This window comes from Mesoplodon mirus (genome assembly GCF_964341445.2).
Source record: "Mesoplodon mirus genome assembly, chromosome: 8".
NCBI lineage: Eukaryota > Metazoa > Chordata > Mammalia > Artiodactyla > Ziphiidae > Mesoplodon > Mesoplodon mirus.
In genome coordinates this window covers 92,019,252-92,040,767 of record NC_138984.1, presented here as the reverse complement: position 1 = coordinate 92,040,767, position 21,516 = coordinate 92,019,252, and the positions used below count along the sequence as shown (strand labels likewise).

The 21,516-nt window shown below is 39.2% G+C and overlaps 1 protein-coding gene across 1 annotated transcript in view; it reads left to right on the top strand.

The window, feature by feature from the left end:
- The window catches only part of PDE11A (phosphodiesterase 11A), a 449,383-nt gene that overhangs the window by 57,044 nt on the left and 370,823 nt on the right, over positions 1–21,516 (top strand). Inside the window, exon 2 of the mRNA XM_082630579.1 lies at positions 2,123–2,281. Within this exon, the coding sequence (XP_082486705.1) occupies positions 2,123–2,281 (159 nt within the window). The remainder of the gene's footprint in view (positions 1–2,122; positions 2,282–21,516) is intronic.

The following is a 21,516-nucleotide window of genomic DNA, read 5'->3' as shown; positions in this document are numbered from 1 at the left end:
AATGGCCTCCATAGGCCCCAGACCAGAATCAGGCCTTATTACAAAGAGGGTTCCTGTTCTTTTGATATCAGGGGTATGACAGAAGTCTTTTGATATTGGCAATATCACAGAGGTCATAGAAGCCCAGCACTGTTTGGTCTTGAAGTTATCACCTTGTCTACAGCCAGCCTTCCTAGGCCCTCAGTCAGATAAAATTCATAGCTCTCAATGGTGGTCGACAGCAGTGCTTTGTTTTTGATTTTTAAGCCTCTTTTAACAAGGAAATATCAAGAGCATTGGGAGAAGCCTCACTTCAGCCCCTGGCTTGAAGCAGTGAGCCTGGATCCAGTTTATCTTCTTCCTTGGAATGTTTTTAGTCCCTATTACCCTTTTAGGAGCCAGTCTTTTCTCTCTCACTCTCCTTTCTTCCTTCTTTTTTCTCCCTTCCCTTCCCTTCCTTTCTTTCTTCCTTTTTTTTTTTTTTGGCCCACTCGGCATGTGGTATCTTAGTTCCCCAACCAGGGATCAAAACCGTGCCCCCTGCAGCGGAAGCACGGAGCCTTAACTACTGGACCACCAGGGAAGTCGCTCTCTTTCTTTCTTTCTTCCTCCCTTCCTTCCTTCTTTCCTTCCTTCCTTCCTTTTCTTTCTTTCTCTTTCTTTCCATTTGAAAGTAAGTTGAAGGTAGTATGACATTTCACCTCAACATACTCTAGCATGTATATCCTAAAAATAACATTCTCCTACATAATTACAATACCACTATCACACCCAAGAAAATTTATATTGATACAATGATATTATCTAATATAAAGTCCTTGTTCAACTTTCTCTAATTGTCTTCCTCCCAAATTGCATAACAATTTTCAATGAAGGATCTCACATTTCATTTAGGTTTCAGGTCTCTTCAGTCTTCTTTAAGCCAGCACAGCTCCCATGGCTTTATCTTTATTTTTAATTTATTTCATCTCTCCTGATATTGACATTTTTGAAAAGTGCAGGTCAGGCTTCTTTTTTTTTTTTTTTGCGGTACGCGGGCCTCTCACTGTTGCGGCCTCTCCCGCTGCGGAGCACAGGCTCCAGACGCGCAGGCTCAGCGGACACGGCTCACAGGCCCAGCTGCTCCGCGGCATGTGGGATCTTTCCGGACTGGGGCACGAACCCGCGTCCCCTGCATCGGCAGGCGGACTCTCAACCACTGCGCCACCAGGGAAGCCCCAGGCTTCTGATAGGATGAGCAATAATCTGCGTTTTTCTTACTTTTCTTTTCCTGAATGACCAGATTCAGCTCCTTGACAAGAACATTCCACGTTCTTGGTGATGCTGTGTCCTTATTGCATCACATCAGGAGGCACACATGGTGCTGTTTTGTCTCACTAATGGTGATGCTGAGTTTGATTACTTGTTTAATATGTCCACCAGCTAATGGTAAAGACATCTTTTTCTCTTTGAATTTAATGAGGCACTTTGAGACTAAGTGAATACCCTGTTTAATAACAGTTTTTCATCCAATGGTATTGGCATCTATTGATGATGCTTGCTTGTATCCATTATTGTGTCTGTAGTTGCAAAATAGATATTATATAATTTTATCAGTCCTTCTACATTTTTTAGCTGACATTCTGTAAAGAAGCCTTTTACCTCCTCTCTACCCACCACATTAAAAACATTTAAAAAATATTTAAAAAGTATCAGTATGGGCTCATAAGTTCTGTTTTTTTCATAGGATCATTTTGACCAAGGAAACATATTGCTTTTTCTGCATACTTTTTCATAATGCTTAATATATATTTCTTACATGATACTTCATAGCTAGTTGTCTATGTGAAATAACATATTTTAATAAATAGCACAGTGTGAAGTTCTATTAAAAACATTTGCCCCTTCCCCAATTTTGATATATTGTTGTAGTGGGGTTTAAAGTTTCTCTCTTCCTTTACCATGGTTAAAAACTATGGTGGTGATTTATTTTCATTTATATTCCTTTGGTGAATTCAACATGAAATCAAATCTGTTCTTGTTATTAAAAATCCGTGGGGTGAAGTTCCCAGTGATAAGGTATCACACACAGAAACATTCTCTCTCTTTCTCCCTGACAACAATGCAAATGCAGTTAATGATGCCCTCTCTGTCTTACTTTTAGGATCGAAGATTCAATGATGAAATTGACAAGCTAACTGGATACAAGACAAAATCATTACTGTGCATGCCTATCCGAAGCAGTGATGGTGAGATTATTGGTGTGGCCCAAGCGATAAATAAGATTCCTGAAGGAGCTCCATTTACTGAAGATGATGAAAAAGTAAGATTTCATGCTTTTTCTGACTTGTACTTTCCTTCTTGATCACTGATTGCTATTCTCCCTGAAAAGGACAGGAATTAGGTGAATAGCTGTTGGATTAGCCCATTCATGGATCAAAGAGCTTTTTCTCATATTACACGAAATGTAATGGGAGTTCTTTGCTATTTTGTAGAATGTGGTGTAATTGAAAATAATTACTTCATCTTCTTCTTAGCTTACTTTTCATTGCAAGCACTAGTAGTATTCTTGTTATTCCCTAGTCTTTATCTTCCTTATAAATAAGCTTTTTAATTGAGGATCACAGCACTACCACACATGGCCCAGGGAAAGATAGGGGAGTTAGGATGATTACTGTGTTTCAGAAGCTCAGCATTTTCTCTTATAGTTTCATAATTACTGTGAAGAACTGTTTTCTCAGTTTTTAAATAAAAATCTCAATAAAATGAATGTTTTTAATTGTTACTCCAAATTGCTAATAAAAAGAACATTATTTGTGTCCATGAAGAGCAGTTGGCCTTGGTAGAGTGATGTACTTTTTGCTCTGAAATTTTGAGTTCTCTCACCAGCATTTTATTCACCAGCTCATTTTAAAGAGAGACCTTCAAAGAGCTTAAGTTGTGGCTTTGAATCTCTTACCTTCTTATTGAATAGAATCTGGTGGAATATTTATAAGATTTGTGGTAAAAGCAAATCTCAAGTTAGTTTGTTTAAGTTTGATGACTGCCATACTCTTACTTGATTATAAAAGACACTTTATAATTCAACCTTCTGGCTATGAGGTTGCTATTTGCCAGTGCTGATTACTAATGCATTAAATTAATGCAAATGTTCTGGTATAAAAGGTCAACATAAAATATGATTATAAGGAGACAAGATTTTTTAAGTGTGAAGTGAGTCCTTTATTGAGGTCATTTCTGTAGTCAAATTTGAGCAACCCAGATCCCAGAAAATGTTTATAAACTCTTAGAGCATGATAGGACCTCAGGCAAGGTCTTACCAATTCAATAATCAACTACAGTGTTCAAGACACTTGTGTTGGGGCCATAAGAGACAAAGATAAATCCCAGATGTGCTATGCCATGCAAGAACTGCACAAGGAGGAAGGCAAGGTCAGCAGTAAGATGTTCTAGGACATGCTGTGATGGCCTAGGAAAGGGAGGATGAGTCTTACTTGAAGAATCTGAAGAGGCTTTGATCTGATCTCTGAAGAAAGTGTAGGCTTCCCTAAGACAGAGCCAGGTGAGAAGGTGAGGCTGTTTAGGAACATAAAAAATATAGTCTACCTCATTCACTATGCAAATGTTCCCATGGGATGTACAGATAGAACAAAAATTTTATTTTGTGCATTTTGTACCGAAGATGACAGAGTCCTATAATTATGTGCCTCTTATAAGGACTTAGATAGAAGGATTTGAGCTTTGTCTTTCTAAACATAACAGCCACATGCCCACATCTCCCAAACCATTGAGTTTATACACAGATATTAGTCCTGCCTTCACTCTGTCTCTTTCATTTAAGAGGATCCCATTATATATTTAATTTTCATCTGTGATTCCATTTATGTTAGATTTGTTTTCTGGACTTTTCTCATTGGATTTATACTTACGATGTAGGGCTTCATGAGCTCTGGACGGTTTAAAGGGAAGGTATGCACAGAGCTTTGTCCCTGTCTTGAACAGCATCAATGCTTAGCTCTCCTGAGTACGAGAGCTGGGACTGAGCTCCAGCTCGGCTAGAGACAAGCAGCCTGCTCTGGGTGAGCCACTTAACCTCTGACTTTGTTTTCTCTTCTGTTGACTAGACTGTCTACCATTCTACAGTATGAGAATTCAGTAATCATTAACAAAAACTTTGTAAAATATAAGAAACTAGGCAAATGTAAACATAAACTTTTTTTTAAACTATCATTTTCCCAAAGAGTTTCAAAATGTTATTCTATATTTGTCACTTATCCCCAGCCAATTTATTTCTTAGGTTTAACTTCATTTGAGTATTTCCTTGCTCAAATGTTATATTTTTTCTCCTCTGCAATTATCCCATGTACCCACAGTAACATTTTATTTTCCAAGCTCTATGATTTCCTCACCTGATTAAAAAACCCTACTTTAGTCTCACTTCTTGGAAAAAAAACCTTACCACTTAGGTCAGGTAGGTTGTGTTCTTGCAGGTGACACTGGATGGAGAATATTTTTATCTCAAATTTTGTATCTGGCTCTTTTGTGCAAGAATTCTATATATTGTAAACCAAACAAGAGTGGTGAAGAAGAAAAGCAGAAAACAAAATCTAGAAATGATTAATGGGAAAGAACAAGATCTAGAAACTTTTTTTCAAATAAGAGAAAACATTGTGGCATAATGGGTGCATACAGTCCAGATAGTGAGTCTACCTGGGTTGAAGTTCCATCTCAGCCACAGCCTGTGTAACCCTGGGCAAGTTACTTAGCTTCTCTATGCTCCCATTTCCTCCTTTTAGGAGAGAGATAATAATAATAATAATACGTATCTCCTAAGGCTATAGGGGGTTAAATGAGAAAATACAAGGAAAGAACTTGGAAAAGCACCTAGCACTTAGTAAGTGCTCATAAAAGATTAGCTTTTACTGATACAACGTTAATATGTGTAAGATACAGGCAGGTCTCAGTTAAGAAATTACCTTTGTATAATTTAAGTCTCTAAGTTTTTTATATATTTATTTTTTTTGCGGTACGTGGGCCTTTCACTGTTGTGGCCTCTCCCGTTGCGGAGCACAGGCCCTGGATGCACAGGCTCAGCGGCCATGGCTCACGGGCCCAGCCACTCCGCGGCATGTGGGATCCTCCTGGACCAGGGCACGAACCCGTGTCCCCTGCATCGGCAGGTGGACTCTCAACCACTGCACCACCAGGGAAACCCAGTCTCTAAGTTTTTATTAAACACAATGTATATGCCAGTTTCACTGTTGGAGTTTCAACAGCGAAGTGAGGGATATACTTCTTTATAAATTCACAATTCTCTTGTGTGATTGTTTATGCACATACTGTTTTACTTGATTGTACAAGATTATGCTTATACCAATTTGTATTCTACTTTTTAAAGTAATTTCTTACATATGTGTCCACATGTGAATGTAGTCTACATTTGCCATTTTTAGAGATTATAAAGTTTTCTTCTTTTTCTATGTTGTCGAGCTTGCACAGTCATTGTCCTATTACTGGAAATTCTGGTTGTTTCCAGTTTTTCACTAACACAAATAGCCCCTGAATGAACATCTTGAACAAGTCACCTTTTTCTTTTGTGTTATTTCCTTGGGTTATATTCTAGAGAAGGAAATTACTGCGTCAAAGGGCAAGAAAAGTTTATAGCTCTTATTCCAAGTTATCAGATAGCTTTCGGAAATACCGAACCCATTTACAACGGTAGCAACGTACATATACCACTCTTCACAGAGCCCTGCCAGATTTGTTCAATTCACATTTAAAAACTCAAATTACTTTGCCTTAGTCTGCTAGGCAGGCTTCAGAGAACCTCCTCCCGCATTTACCAGTATAAACTCCAGCAACAGAAGTTTCAGTGTTGCCTGCAAGTAAGGAAACACGGGAGGGAAATGGAAGCACAGTGCTTAGGGTTAGGTGAGGGGCACCAGATCAGAGAGCCTTTGGGGCAGGTTCAAGTCTTTGCCTGCTACATGTTAGCTCAGTGACCTTGAGCAAGTTGCCCCATCCCTGTTAGCCTCAGGACCTCCTAGCGTTGTGAGGAGTAAAATAGAGCACAGATGTAAAGTGCTTAGGGTAGCACTTATTATCAATAAATGAGCTCCATGAAATCTCACCATCTACTTCAAACCCAAAAGAAAATAATTTGAACCGTATTTGTTATTTTACTTTATACATACAACTGCTATGTCATCGTCCATATGGGTAGTGGTAAATTTATTGCACGTTTAGCATAATGTGATTTGTATGTCCTGATATCTTAAAATGTCAACTTCTGGAGATTATCAGCTGTGTTATGTTTGGTGTAATTCCAAACCATTTTGCAATATTAGAATCAGTAAATTATTTGCCTGAGATAAATTAAAAATTAAATGCGGTGCATTCATTTCTAGTCCATTTACATCCCTAACATAATTGTCCATAGGATCATGTTGTGTTTCTTGAAAATTCGATACATACCTAAGTTTCAGTGACTGTGCTGTATCATGTAATAGTTGATGGCAGCTCTGAGAAAGGTCACCAAGTCCATTTCCCACCTACCCTGCCCTCATCCAATGCAGGAATCCACCTGACAGATGGTCATCCAGGCTCTGCCTAGAAACTTCCCTTTCAGTGACTTTAAAATCATCATGCTCGGGGCTGGGCTTCAAGATGGTGGAGGAGTAAGACATGGAAATCACCTTCCTTCCCACAAATACATCAGAAATACATCTACATGTGGAACAGCTCCTACAGAACACCTACTGAACACTGGCAGAAGACCTCAGACTTCCCAAAAGGCAATAAACTCCTGACGTACCTGGGTAGGGCAAAAGAAAAAAACAAAAAACAAGGACAAAAGAATAGGGACACGACCTGCACCTCTGGGAGGGAGCTGTGAAGGAGAAAAAGTTTCCACACACTAGGAAGTCCCTTCACTGGTGGAGACGAGGGGTGGCCGTGGGGGAAGCTTCAGAGCCACGGAGGAGAGCACAGCAACAGGGGTGCAGAGGGCAAAGGGGAGAGATTCCCGCACAGAGGATCGGTGCCGACCAGCACTCACCAGCCTGAGAGGGTTGTCTGCTCACCTGCCGGGGTGGGTGGGGGCTGGGAGCTGAGGCTCGGGCTTCAGAGGTTGGATCCCAGGGAGAGGACTGGGGTTGGCTGCGTGAACACAGCCTGAAGGGGGCTAGTGCTCTACATCTAGCTGGGAGGGAGTCCGGGAAAATGTCTGGACCTGCCTAGGAGGCAAGAGACCATTGTTTCAGGGTGTGCGAGGAGAGGGGATTCAGAGCACCTCCTAAATGAGCTCCAGAGATGGGCGCAAGCCGCAGCTACCAGCATGGACACCAGAGACGGGCATGAAATGCTAAGCCTGCTGCTGCAGCCACCAAGAAGCCTGTGTGCAAGCACAGGTCACTATCCACACCTCCCCTCCCAGGAGCCTGTGCAGCCCACCACTGCCAGGGTCCCATGATCCAGGGACAACATCCCCGGGAGAACACACGGTGCAACTCAGGCTGTTGCAACATCACGCCAGCCTCTGCTGCCACAGGCTGGCTCCGCATTCCGTACCCCTCCCCCGCCAGGCCTGAGTGAGCCACAGCACACTAATCAGCCGCTCCTTTAAACCCGTCCTGTCTGGGTGAAGAACAGATGCCAGAGGGCAACCTACACAAAGAGATGGGGCCAAATCCAAAGCTGAACCCCAGGAGCTCTGTGAACAAAGATGGCAAAGGGAAATTTCTCCCAGCACCCTCAGGAGCAGCGGATTAAATCTCCACAGTGAACCTGATGTACCCTGCATCTGTGGAATACCTGAATAGACAACGAATCATCCCAAAACTGAGGTGGTAGACTTTGGGAGCAACTATAGACTTGGGGTTTGCTTTCTGCATCTAATTTGTTTCTAGTTTTATGTTTATCTTAATTTAGTATTCAGAGCTTATTATCATTGGTAGATTTGTTTATTGATTTGGTTGCTCTCTTCCCTTTTTTGTTTTTATAAATATATATATATATTTTTTTCCTTTTTCTCATTCTGTGAGTGTGTATCTATATGCTTCTTTGTGTGATTTTTGTCTGTATAGGTTTGCTTTTACCATTTGTCCTACCGTTCTGTCTGTCCATTTCTTTTTTTAGTATAGTTTTTAGCGCTTGTTATGATTGGTGAATTTCTTTTGTGGTTTGGTTTCTGTCTTCTTTCTTTGTTTTTACTTTTTAAAGTTTTTAATAATATATATATTTTTTATTTTAATAACTTTATTTTATTTTTATTTATTTATTTTTTATTTTTTACTTTCTTTCTTTTCTCCCTTTTATTCTGAGCTGTGTGGCTGACAAGGTCTTGGTGCTCTGGCCAGGTGTCAGGCCTGAGCCTCTGAGGTGGGAGAGCCGAGTTCAGGACATTGGTCCACCAGAGACCTCCTGCCCCGTGTAATATCAGAGGGCCAAACTTCACCCAGAGATCTCCATCCTAATGCTAAGACCCAGCTCCACTCAATGACCAGCAAGCTGCAGTGCTGGACACCCTATGCCAAACAAGTAGCAAGACAGGAACACAACCCCACCCATTAGCAGAGAGGCTGCCTAAAACCATAATAAGTTCACAGACACCCCAGAACACACCACTGGACATGGTCCTGCCCACCAAAAAGACAAGATCCAGCCTCATCCACCAGAACACAGGCACCAGTCCCCTGCACCAGGAAGCCTACACAACCCACTGAAACAACCTTACCCACTGGGGGCAGACACCAAAAAGAAAAAGAACTACGAACCTGCAGCCTGAGAAAAGGAGACCCCAAACACAGTAAGTTAAGCAAAATGAGAAGACAGAGAAATACACAGCAGTTGAAAGAGAAAGGTAAAAACCCACCAGACCAAACAAATGAAGAGGAAATAAGCAGTCTACCTGAAAAAGATTTCAGAGTAATGATAGTAGAGATGATCCAAAATCTTGGAAATGGAATGGAAGAAATACAAGAAATGTTTAACAAGGACCTAGAAGAACTAAAGACAAACAAACAATGATGAACAACACAATAAATGAAATTAAAAATTCTCTAGAAGGAATAAGTAGCAGAATAACTGAGTCAGAAGAACGGATAAGTAACCTGGAAGATGAAAGAGTGGAAATAACTACTGTGAAGCAGAATAAAGAAAAACGAATGGAAAGAATTGGGACAGTCTCAGAGAACTCTGGGACAACATTAAATGGACCAACATTCAAATTATAGGGGTCCCAGAATAAGAGAAAAAGAAAGGGACTGAACAAATATTTGAAGACATTATAGTTGAAAACTTCCCTAATATGGGAAAGGAAATGGTCAAGTCCAGGAAGCGCAGAGAGTCCCATACAGGATAAATCCAACAAGAAACATGCCAAGACACATATAAATCAAGCTATCAAAAGCTAAATACAAAGACAAAATATTAAAAGTGGCAAGGGAAAAGGAACAAAAAACATACAAGGGAATCCCCATAAGGTTAACAGCTGATCTTTCAGCAGAAACTCTGCAAGCCAGAAGGGAGTGGCAGAACATATTGAAAGTGATGAAAGGGAAAAACCTACAACCAAGATTATTCTACCCAGCAAGGATTTCATTCAGATTCGATGGAGAAATTAAAACCTTTACAGACAAGCAAAAACTAAGAGAATTCAGCACCACCAAACCAGCTTTACAGCAAATGCTAAAGGAACTTCTGTAGGCAGGAAACACAAGAGAAGGAAAAGACCTGCAATAACAAACCCCAAACAATTAAGAAAATGGTAACAGGAACATACATATTGATAATTACCTTAAATGTAAATGGATTAGATGCTCCAACCAAAAGACAGAGACTGGCTGAATGGATACAAAAACAAGACCCGTATATATGCTGTCTACAAGAGACCCACTTCAGACCTAGGGACACATACAGACCAAAAGTAACGGGATGGAAAAAGATATTCCATGCAAATGGAAATCGAAAGAAAGCTGGAGTAGCAATTCTCATATCAGACAAAATAGACTTTAAAATAAAGACTATTACAAGAGACAAAGAAGGACACTACATAACGATCAAAGGATCAATCCAAGAAGAAGATATAACAATTGTATATATTTATGCGCCCAACATAAGATCACTCAAAACATAAGGCAAATCCTAACAGCCATAAAAGGGGAAATCGACAGTAACACAATCATAGTAGGGGACATTAATACCCCACTTTCAGCAAAGGACAGATCTTCAAAACTGAAAATAAATAAGGAAACACAAGCTTTAAATGATACATTAAACAACATGGACTTAATTAATATTTACAGGACATTCCATCCAAAAACAACAGAATACACTTTCTTCTCAAGGGTTCATGGAACATTCTCCAGGATAGATCATATTTTGGGCCACAAATCAACCCTTGGTAAATTTAAGAAAATTGAAATCGTATCAAGTATCTTTTCTGACCACAGTGCTATGAGACTAGATATCAATTACAGGAAAAAAAACTGCAACAAATACAAACACATGGAGGCTAAAGAATACACTACTAAATAACCAAAAGATCACTGAAGAAATCCAAGAGGAAATAAAAAAAATACCTAGAAATAAATAACGACGGAAACATGACGACCCAGAACCTATAGGATGTAGCAGAAGCAGTTCTAAGAGGGAAGTTGATAACAATACAATCCTACCTCAAGAAAGAAGAAACATCTCAAGTAAACAGCCTAACCTTTCACCTAAAGCAATTAGAGAAAGAAGAACAAAACCCCCCCAAAGTTAGCAAAAGGAAAGAAATCATAAAGATGAGATCAGAAATAAATGAAAAAGAAATGAAGGAAATGATAGCAGCGGTCAAAAACTAAAAGCTGGTTCTTTCAGAAGATAAACAAAATTGATAAACCTTTAGCCAGACTGATCAAGAGAAAAAGGGAGAAGACTCAAATCAATAGAAATAGAAATGAAAAAGGAGGTAACAAGTGACACTGCAGAAATACAAAGGATCATGAGAGATTACTACAAGCAGCTATATGCCAAAAAAATGAACAACCTGGAAGAAATGGACACATTCCTTGAAAAGCACAACCTTCCAAGACTGAACCAGGAAGAAATAGAAAATATAAACAAAACAGACCAATCACAAGCACTGAAATAGAGATTGGAATTAAAAATCTTCCAACAAACAGAAGTCCAGGACCAGATGGCTTCACAGGTAAATTCTATCAAACATTTGGAGAAGAGCTAACACCTATCCTTCTCAAACTCTTCCAAAATGTAGCAGAGGGAGGAACACTCCCAAACTCATTCTACGAGGCCACCATCACCCTGATCCCAAAACCAAAGATGTCACAAAGAAAGAAAACTACAGGCCAATATCACTGATGAACATAGATGCAAAAATGCTCAACAAAATACCAGCAAACAGAATCCAGCAGCACATTAAAAGGATCATACACCATGATCAGGTGGGGTCATCCCACGAATGCAAATATTCTTCAATATATGCAAATCAATCAATGGGATACACTATTTTAACAAATTGAAGGAGAAAAACCATATGATCATCTCAATAGATGCAGAAAAACTTTTGACAAAATTCAACACCCATTTATGATCAAAACCCTCTAGGGTAGGCATAGAGGGAACCTCAACATAATAAAGGCCATATATGACAAACCCACAGCCAACATCATTCTCAATGGTGAAAAAACTGAAAATATTTTCACTAAGATCAGGAACAAGACAAGGTTGTCCACTGTCCCCACTATTATTCAACATAGTTTTGGAAGTTTTAGCCACAGCAGAGAAGAAAAAGAAATAAAAGGAATCAAAATTGAAAGTGAGGAATAAAAGTTATCCAAATCAGAAAAGAAGAATCTAAATTGGAAAAGAAGTAAAGCTGTCACTGTTTGTAGATGACATGATACTGTATATAGAGAATCCTATAGATGCTACCAGAAAACTACTAGAGCTAATCAATGAATTTGGTAAAGTAGCAGAATACAAAATTAATGCACAGAAATCTCTTGCATTCCTATACCCTAATGATGAAAAATCTGAAAGAGAAATTAAGGAAACACTCCCATTTACCATTGCAACAAAAAGAATAAAATATCTAGGAATAAGCCTCCCTAAGGAGACAAAAGACCTGTATGCAGAAAACTATAAGACACTGATGAAAGAAATTAAAGATGATCCAAACAGGTGGAGAGATATACCATGTTCTTGGATTGGAAGAATCAACATAGTGAAAATGACTCTACTACCCAAAGCAATGTGCAGATTCAATGCAATCCGTATTAAGCCACCAATGGCATTTTTCACAGGACTAGAGCAAAAAATTTCACAATTTGTATGGAACACAAAAGACCCCGAATAGCCAAAGGAATCTTGAGAAAGAAAAACAGAGCTGGAACAATCAGTCTCCCTGACTTCCATCTCTACTACTGGAGCAATCAGTCTCCCTGGCTTCCAACTCTACTACAAAGCTACAGTAATCAAGACAGTATGGTACTGGCACAAAAACAGAAATATAGATCAGTGGAACAGGAGAGAAAGCCCAGAGATAAACCCACACACTTATGGTCACCTTATCTTTGATAAAGGAGGCAAGAATATACAATGGAGGAAAGACAGACTATTCAATAAGTGGTGCTGGGAAAACTGGACAGGTACATGTAAAAGAATGAAATTAGAACACTCCCTAACACCATACACACAAATAAACTCAAAATGGATTGAAGACCTAAATGTAAGGCCAGACAGTATAAAACTGTTAGAGGAAAACGTAAGCAGAACACTCTATGACATAAATCACAGCAAGATCCTTTTTGACCCACCTCCTAGAGAAATGGAAATAACAACAAAAATAAACAAATGGGATCTAATGAAACTTAAAAGCTTTTGCACAGCAAAGGAAACCATAAACAAGATGAAAGACAGCCCTCAGAATTGGAGAAAATATTTGCAAATGAAGCAACTGACAAAGGATTAATTTCCAAAATTTACTAGCTCATGCAACTGAATATTAAAAAAACAAACAACCCAATCCAAAAATGGGCAGAAGACCTAAATAGACATTTCTCCAGAGAAGATATATAGATTGCCAACAAATACATGAAAGAATGCTCAACATCACTAATGATTGGAGAAATGCAAGTCAAAACTACAATGAGGTGTCACCTCACACCAGTCAGAATGGCCATCATCAAAAAATCTACAGACAATAAATGTTGGAGAGGGTATGGAGAAAAGGGAACCCTCTTGCACTGTTGGTGGGAATGTAAATTGATATAGCCACTATGGAGAACAGTATGGAGGTTCCTTAAAAAACTAAAAATAGAACTACCATATGACCCAGCAATCCCAGTACTGGGCATATATCCTAAGAGAAGCATAATTCAAAAAGGGTCCTGTACCACAATGTTCATTGCAGCTCTATTTACAATAGCCAGGACATGGAAGCAACCTAAATATCCATCAACAGATGAATGGATAAAGAAGATGTGGCACATATATACAATGGAATATTACTCAGCCCTCAAAAGAAACTAAGTTGAGTTATTTATAGTGAGGTTGATGGACCCAGATTCTGTCATACAGAGTGAAGTAAGTCCGAAAGAGAAAAAACAAATACCGTATGTTAACACATATATTTGGAATCTAAAAAAAAAAAAAAAGGTTGTGTAGAATGTAGGGGCAGGACAGGAATAAAGACGCAGACGTAGAGAATGGACCTGAGGATACTGAGAGGGCGGAGGGGAATCTGAGACGAAGTGAGAGAGTGGCATGTACCTATATACACTACCAAATGTAAAACAGATAGCTAACGTGTAGCAGCTGCATAGCGCAGGGAGATGTGCTCGGTGCTTTGTGCCCACATAGAGGGATGGGATAGGGAATGTGGGAGGGAGCCGCAAGAGGGAGGTGATATGGCGATATATGTATATGCATAGCTGATTCACTTTGTTATAAAGCAGAAACTAACACAGCAATATGAAACAGGTATACTCCAATAAAGATGTTTAAAAAAATCATCATGCTCTTTAAAGTTTTTGCAGAATTAGCAAGAATTTTATCGGTAGTGGTTAGAGTTTTGTGTGAAATATAGTCTGCCATATGCACGTATTAATAATTTAAGTTACATACTGACAAGTTACTAGTTTGGTAGTTCACATTGTAACTGCACCCAAAAGCAGATCATACAGAAGAGACGGTCAGAATTTCCTGGTTTACCTCATGTGTTTCCAGTAAATGTTCCTATTTTTCTGTGATATGTATAAGCTAGCTGATTTCGGTCGTATGACTAGATGCCTTGCATTCAGTTAATTTATTGCTTCATTTTCCTGAGTGAGTAAAAGGAAGTGTTATTTTGCAGAATAAAGTAATGAGACCTCGATAGGAGCAAACATTTGAGTTCTGTCAAGTTGTATGTGCACAGCAGAGGAAACCTGGGATATGGAAATAAGCGTGGGCTCTTATCTGACCTTCCTAGATTGTCTATACCTGGGCCTCAAAGGAGCTATTTCTTATTGCATTGTTGCATGAAGACTATGTCTATTGCGGTTACTTTCCAACAGCTGACATATAAGAAGTTGTGGCTTGAAGTTCTTCTTTGGCTAATCTGTATAGGGTCTCTTTAGCCTGTGATCACCTCTCTCCAGCTCATAATTTGGAGTGTTCAGCTACCCTGCTATTCTCCTTCGTGCCAACATGTTCAGACACCCTGCAGAGCTGGGATGCAGCCAGCTGAGCTTGGCTGCCACAGGACTGGCCACATTCCAAGAACTTGTTATGGTTGATGCTGCCCTGCCAGTTGGTGTTGAGGATGGTGCACGAATGATGCTAATGAGTCTTGCAAAAGCTGGAGTTTTGCTATTTGCAGCAGGCCTGAGACTCACAGCCAGATAAGGGAAGGATTTCATAAGCTCTTGGTCTTACATTTTTAAACTGTTTCTGATTTTGTGAAGGCCAATGTGTAGGATCCTGGTGAGATGTCACGGGTGCAAAAGCTATTAAATTTCACATTAGTGGGGCAGGAGGATGTTGAATACTTCACGCTGATAGGGGTAACAAATTGGTGGTCCCAGAAGATTGAATGCAGCTCAGAGATGTATGACTTGCATGGTATTGGACTGGCATAGGATTGAATTTGTTTTTTTTTTTGGAAAGCCTTTAGACGTGCCTACAAGCTCCAGTTCTGCCATAATAGCCAATCCCCAAGTTACTAGTCAATTTAATAAAATCAGCTTAAGCAAAGATGGGCAGGTTTTTTTCTGTCATCTTATGAAGAGTTAGATTCTATATGAAGGTACTTTTCAAAAGTGCTTTTCAAATTGTTATTTTTCAAAAATCTTATTATATGTGTGGCTAGTGGTCCTATAACTCTGTTATGTGGTTTGTATTAATACTGCATTGTCTTTTGGATACCCAAATGTTAAACGAGCAGTGAGTTAACTAATTGTAAGAAGTGGCCTTTTCCCCTCTTTCCTGTCTATGTTCCAATTAAGTTAGATTTTCGAAACTGTTGCAATAAAATTAGAATAAAAAATCAGTGTTTGGCAAAAGGTTTTAGAAGTCCTGGCAGATGGCTCATGATTTCAAGTTATATTCAATTAATAAGATTTCAGTCCTGAAAAAATTTGGATTGAATTTCATAACTTGTTCATTGCAATATCTTGTCTACATTTAAACTGTCTAGTCAGTGCACTATTTGCCTTTTAACATCTATTACCCAGGTCGTGTGTAATCACTGAAGCTACAAGAGCTTCAAGACCTATTTCATGTTGTGTGTTCACTGGACTACGTCTGACTGAGAATTTCAGAAAGAAACAATATTTACAAGAAAACTATTACCAACACAGTATCTGTCAGAACTCAGGTTCAACTTCAGGGAATTTTTTTCTATTGGAGAAGTACTGTCTCTGACTTTTAGCTCTATTCTCTGCCTCTTCCTTAAGCAGGGTCTAAATTTGGGGAAAGAGTGTGAGTCTGCCTGCCAGGGTCAGCTTAAGGGTTAACACTCAACAAAAACTGGGGACTTCTCTGGTGGCGCAGTGGTTGGGAATCTGCCTGCCAGTGCAGGGGACACGGGTTCGAGCCCTGGTCCGGGAAGATCCCATATGTCATGGAGCAGCTAAGCCTGTGTGCCACAACTACTGAACCTGTGCTCTAGAGCCTGCAAGTCACAACTACTGAGCCCACGTGCCACAACTACTGAAGCCTGTGTGCTTAGAGCCCGTGCTCTGCAACAAGAGAAGCCACTGCAATGAGAAGCCCGTGCACCGCAACGAAGAGTAGCCCCTGCTCACCACAGAGAAAAAGCCCTCATGCAGCAATGAAGACCCAAAGCAGCCAAAAATAAATAACTAAATGAATAATTTTTTAAAACAAAGAAACAAACAAAAGCTGGTCATTCTGCCCCTGATTTGGTCATGTCCTTCCTACTCCTGTACCTTTACTCATACTCTTATCTGATTGCACAAAATTCTCCTCTTCTTCACCCTCTTTCAAGGTTTAAGTCAAATCCTGTCATCTTAAGTAGGTACTATTCCAAAATCGATTATTACTTGTCCTTAATAGTGGTTCCTAATGTTTTATAGTTTAGCTTTTTTTTTCAGATGTCCCCAGGGATTGCAGTTGGATTTTGACTAACCATTCATTGAGAAAATATATAATGACCAAATATTCAGGAACTAAAAATATCAATAATACAACAGTTGGCAAAATGAAAGGCAATATGTACATAGTATATTTTGTATTTCAGATGCAAATAATGCTTGGTATGCATGCAGATTTACAGGCTCCTTGCAAAAATTCCAGTGTCTTCAGATGGCTGATATGCTGGGTTTTGTCATTTCCTGCTTTTTGAGCTTCTCTTTTTATGTTTCTAAGATTTACCAAGGAAATGATAAGTGCTTGTCCTTCTTTCTGTCTCTTTCCATATCCTTTGCAGAACCTTGTAAGGTAGTTTGCATTTATCAGGGACATGAAACAGCAGGACACAAATAAATGAACTAAAGTTATAGGGCTGTAACTGTTACAGTGCAGAATCAGGAGGAGTTTGAGTGATCATTGATCTGAATATCATTTTTAATGGCCAAATAATGTTTCACTGTGGAAGAACAATCCACTCATTCACTACTTATTGAGTTATACTTAGTAGACACTACTATTTTTGAGGCACTGTTCCAAGTACCAGGGTTAAACTGCTCAATAAGAGATAACAGTTCCTGCCTTCTTAGAGTTTACATTCTTGTGGTAAAGGGAGGTAAGAAAGAAAGTAAATATATAAGTATATAACATAACTTCAAGTAGTGATTAGAAATATAATTCTTATAATTTAGATAATTCAACCATTTTTTGCAGCTTTTATTCATATGAGTGTGCTTAATTAAGTTAGGTAATATTAAAAGGCTCACAATAAAGTAGGATATTTCAGTAGGGAGCAAGATTTGATCCAAATCTCTTTCTCAAATAACCATGATAAACTATGATGGACTTTTCAACTGAATCTCTTTTTCCTCTAAACTTCAGGTGTTCACATAAGTTGTGTGTGTCCCTCTAGGCTGCCATAAGCACTAAACTTGAACTACAAGAAAGTGCTGTCTTTTTATTATGTTCACCTCAAGTATCTTTGTGCTGCATCTTCTCATGAGTATCAAGCTGTAAGCACAATCTCAATTTACCATCACCTCAACTGGAGAAGTTAAGAAGACTTGATGATCTTAACTTGACACAGCCAGGCTGCAGACATATAGTGCTAGACAGACAGGACGCTGGGGCATATGGGAGGAAAAGGTGGTGGGGCTGAGAGGAGTTCCATGCATTTGGATTTTCAGAGACCAGTAAATCCATGGCTTTTAGTAGTTGGCAGAACATGAAATAGTCTTGTAGTCAAGTCACTTCTAAAAGTGCAGAATGATAAAAAACTGTCTCCTAAACTCTACCTCTGATTTATACAGGGCTTGGACAAGGTAGAGTGATCTGCAATCGCAGATTAGAAATAAATAAGCACTTGTTGGCAGGAAGAATGATTATTAAAGAACTAGAACAGGGTGTTGTGGATTCTTGTTTACTGGAGATTTCAAATTAAGATAGATAATTGTCTTCTTTGAGTAACTAGTTTAGTGTTGTCATCTGAATAAAAGAGCAAGCTTGCTTCTTTTCACCTTAGAATGCTGAAATACTTGAATTGGAATTTTGAAAACTTAAGTCAGATTCTTCTTTGATTAAAAGTGGAATTTAATAGAATTCCAAGTGGCTATCTTTGAACTCGGCATATCTGTCTTTCTTGGTTTATTTTCCTTTCCTTATGTGATAAGATTATTTCCTAATTGTAAAAGTAATACAAGCTTATTATAGTGTATTTTTAAAGTAGAAAAAGGAAAACATAAAATACCTATAATCCTAATTTACAAAGAGAATATTGTTAATATTCTTGATGTATTTCCTTATATTTATTTTTACTTATAAACAAAGGTACATTTCCAGATTTGCATCATGTAGTATACATAGTATTTTATCATGCTTTAAACAATTCTTCAGAGCTGTGGCCAATGATGCAATCAAGCGTGCTTACCTGTTTATGGGCTTATGTAAGGAGACCACCCTTGAAAGCCCTATAAGAGGGGGTCTTGGTGAGCAGCTGGGTTGAATATGTGGAGGTACTGGGAGGTTTGCATCCTGGAAAGAGCTTGGAAACTTCAAACACCTTGCCCTGTGCATCTCTGTGGTTTGGCTGACTGGGTTCCTGGGTTGTACCCTTGATAATAAACCAGTAGTCAGGACCTGTGGAATCCAAGTGTGGCTGCCAAGAGGAATCCAGAAAAGCCAAAGAGCCCGAGCATGTCAGACCTTCCTGTAGCCACACACACGTCAAACCCCAAGGAAGTGAGTGAGGATCAGTGGGAAGAAGATCCAACCAGCTCCTTACACTTTACAAATTAAAAACAATCCAACAGTCATATGTCGTGGGCTAAGCTGAGGTGCTGGCACAGCCATTTCACACTAGGAACTCTCATCTGAAGTGCCTGGTGCAGGTACCTGTGGAGGTACCATCTCTACATGTGGTACCCTACGAGCAAGTGAAACTAGACTAAGCACAAAGGACGAATAAAGTCTGGTTTCTGGTTTGGATACACACAGATGACCACTGTCTGCCAGCTCGCTGACAACCCACAGAAGGGTCTTGGTGCTCCTGCTGTTGTCAGGCCTGAGCCTTTGAGGTGGGAAGCCGAGTTCAGGACATGGGGCCACCAGAGACCTCCTGGCCCCATGTAATATCAATTGGTGAGAGCTCTCCCAGAAACCTCTGTCTCAACGCTAAGACACAGCTCCACTCAAAGATCAGCAAGATCCAGTGCTGGACACCCCATGCCAAACAACTAACAAGACAGGAACACAACCGCACCCATTAGCAGAGAGGCTGCCTAAAATCCTAATAAGCTCACAGACACCCCAAAACACACCACCGGATGCAGTCCTGCCCACCAGAAAGACAAGGTCCAGCCCCACCCACCAGAACACAGGCACCAGTCCCCTCCACCAGGAATCCTACACAACCCACTGAACCAACCTTACCCACTGGGGGCAGACACCAAAAACAACAGGAACTATAAACTTGCAGCCTGCGAAAAGGAGACCCCAAACAGTAAGTTGAGCAAAATGAGAAGAGAGAAATATGCAGTAGATGAAGTAAAAACCCACCAGACCAAACAAATGAAGAGGAAATAGGCAGTCTATCTGAAAAAGAATTCAGAGCAAGGATAGTAAAGATGATACAAAATCTTGGAAATAGAATAGAGAAAATACAAGAAACATTTAACAGGGACCAAGAAGAACTAAAGAGGAAGCAAACAATGATGAACAATGCAATAAATGAAATTAAAAATTCTCTAGAAGGAATCAGTAGCAGAATAACTGAGGCAGAAGAATGGATAAGTGACCTGGAAGATAAAATAGTGGAAATAACTACTGCAGAGCAGAATAAAGAAAAATGAATGAAAAGAATTCAGGACAGTCTCAGAGACCTCTGGGGCAATGTTAAACAAACCAACATTCGAATTATAGGGGTCCCAGAAGAACAAGAGAAAAAGAAGGGGACTGAGAAAATATTTGAAGAGATTATAGTTGAAAAATTCCCTAATATGGGAAAGGAAATAGTCAAGTCCAGGAAGTGCAGAGAGTCCCATATAGGATAAATCCAAGGAGAAACACGCCAAGACACATATTAATCAAACTATCAAAAATTAAGTACAAAGAAAAAATATTAAAAGCAGCAAGGGAAAAGCAAAAAATAACATACAAGGGAATCCCCATAAGGTTAACAGCAGATCTTTCAGCAGAAACACTGGAAGCCAGAGGGAGTGGCAGGACATACTGAAAGTGATGAAAAGGAAAAACCTACAACCAAGATTGCTCTACCCAGCAAGGATCTCATTCAGATTTGATGGAGAAATTAAAACCTTTCCAGACAAGCAAAAGCTAAGAGAATTCAGCACCACCAAACCAGGTTTACAACAAATGCTAAAGGAACTTCTCTAGACAGGATACACAAGAGAAGGATAAGACCTACAATAACAAACCCCAAACAATTAGGAAAATGGTAATAGGAACATACATATTGATAATTACCTTAAATGTAAATGGATTAAATGCTCCCACCAAAAGACACAGACTGGCTTAATGGATACAAAAACAAGACCTGTATATATGCTGTCTACAAGAGACCCACTTCAGAACTAGGGACACATTCAGAATGAAAGTGAGGAGATGGAAAAAGATATTCCATGCAAATGGAAATGAAAAGAAAGCTGGAGTAGTAATTCTCATATCAGACAAAATAGACTTTAAAATAAAGACTATAACAAGAGACAAAGAAGGACACTACATAATGATAAAGGGATCAATCCAAGAAGAAGATATAACAATTGTAAATATTTATGCAGCCAACATAGGAGCACCTCAATCCATAAGGCAAATGCTAACAGCCATAAAAGGGGAAATCGACAGTAACGCAATCATAGGAGGGGACGTTAACACCCCACTTTCACCAATGGACAGATCATCCAAAATGAAAATAAATAAGGAAACACAAGCTTTAAATGATACATTAAACAAGATGGACTTAATTGATATTTATAAGACATTCCATCCCAAAACAACTGAATACACATTTTTCTCAAGTGCTCATGGAACATTCTCCAGGATAGATCATATCTTGGGTCACAGATCAAGCCTTGGTAAATTAAAAAAATTTGAAATCATATCAAGTACCTTTTCCAACCACAATGCTATGAGACTAGATATCAATTACAGGAAAAAATCTGTAAAAAATACAAACACATGGAGTCTAAACAACTACTAAATAACCTAGAGTTCACTGAAGAAATCCAAGAGGAAGTCAAAAAATACCTAGAAACAAATGACAGTGAAAACACAACACTCCAGAACATATGGGATGTAGCAAAAGCAGTTCTAAGAGGGAGGTTTATAGCAATACAATCCTGCCTTAAACAAGAAAAATCTCAAATAAACAACCAAACTGTACACCTAAAGCAATTAGAGAAAGAAGAA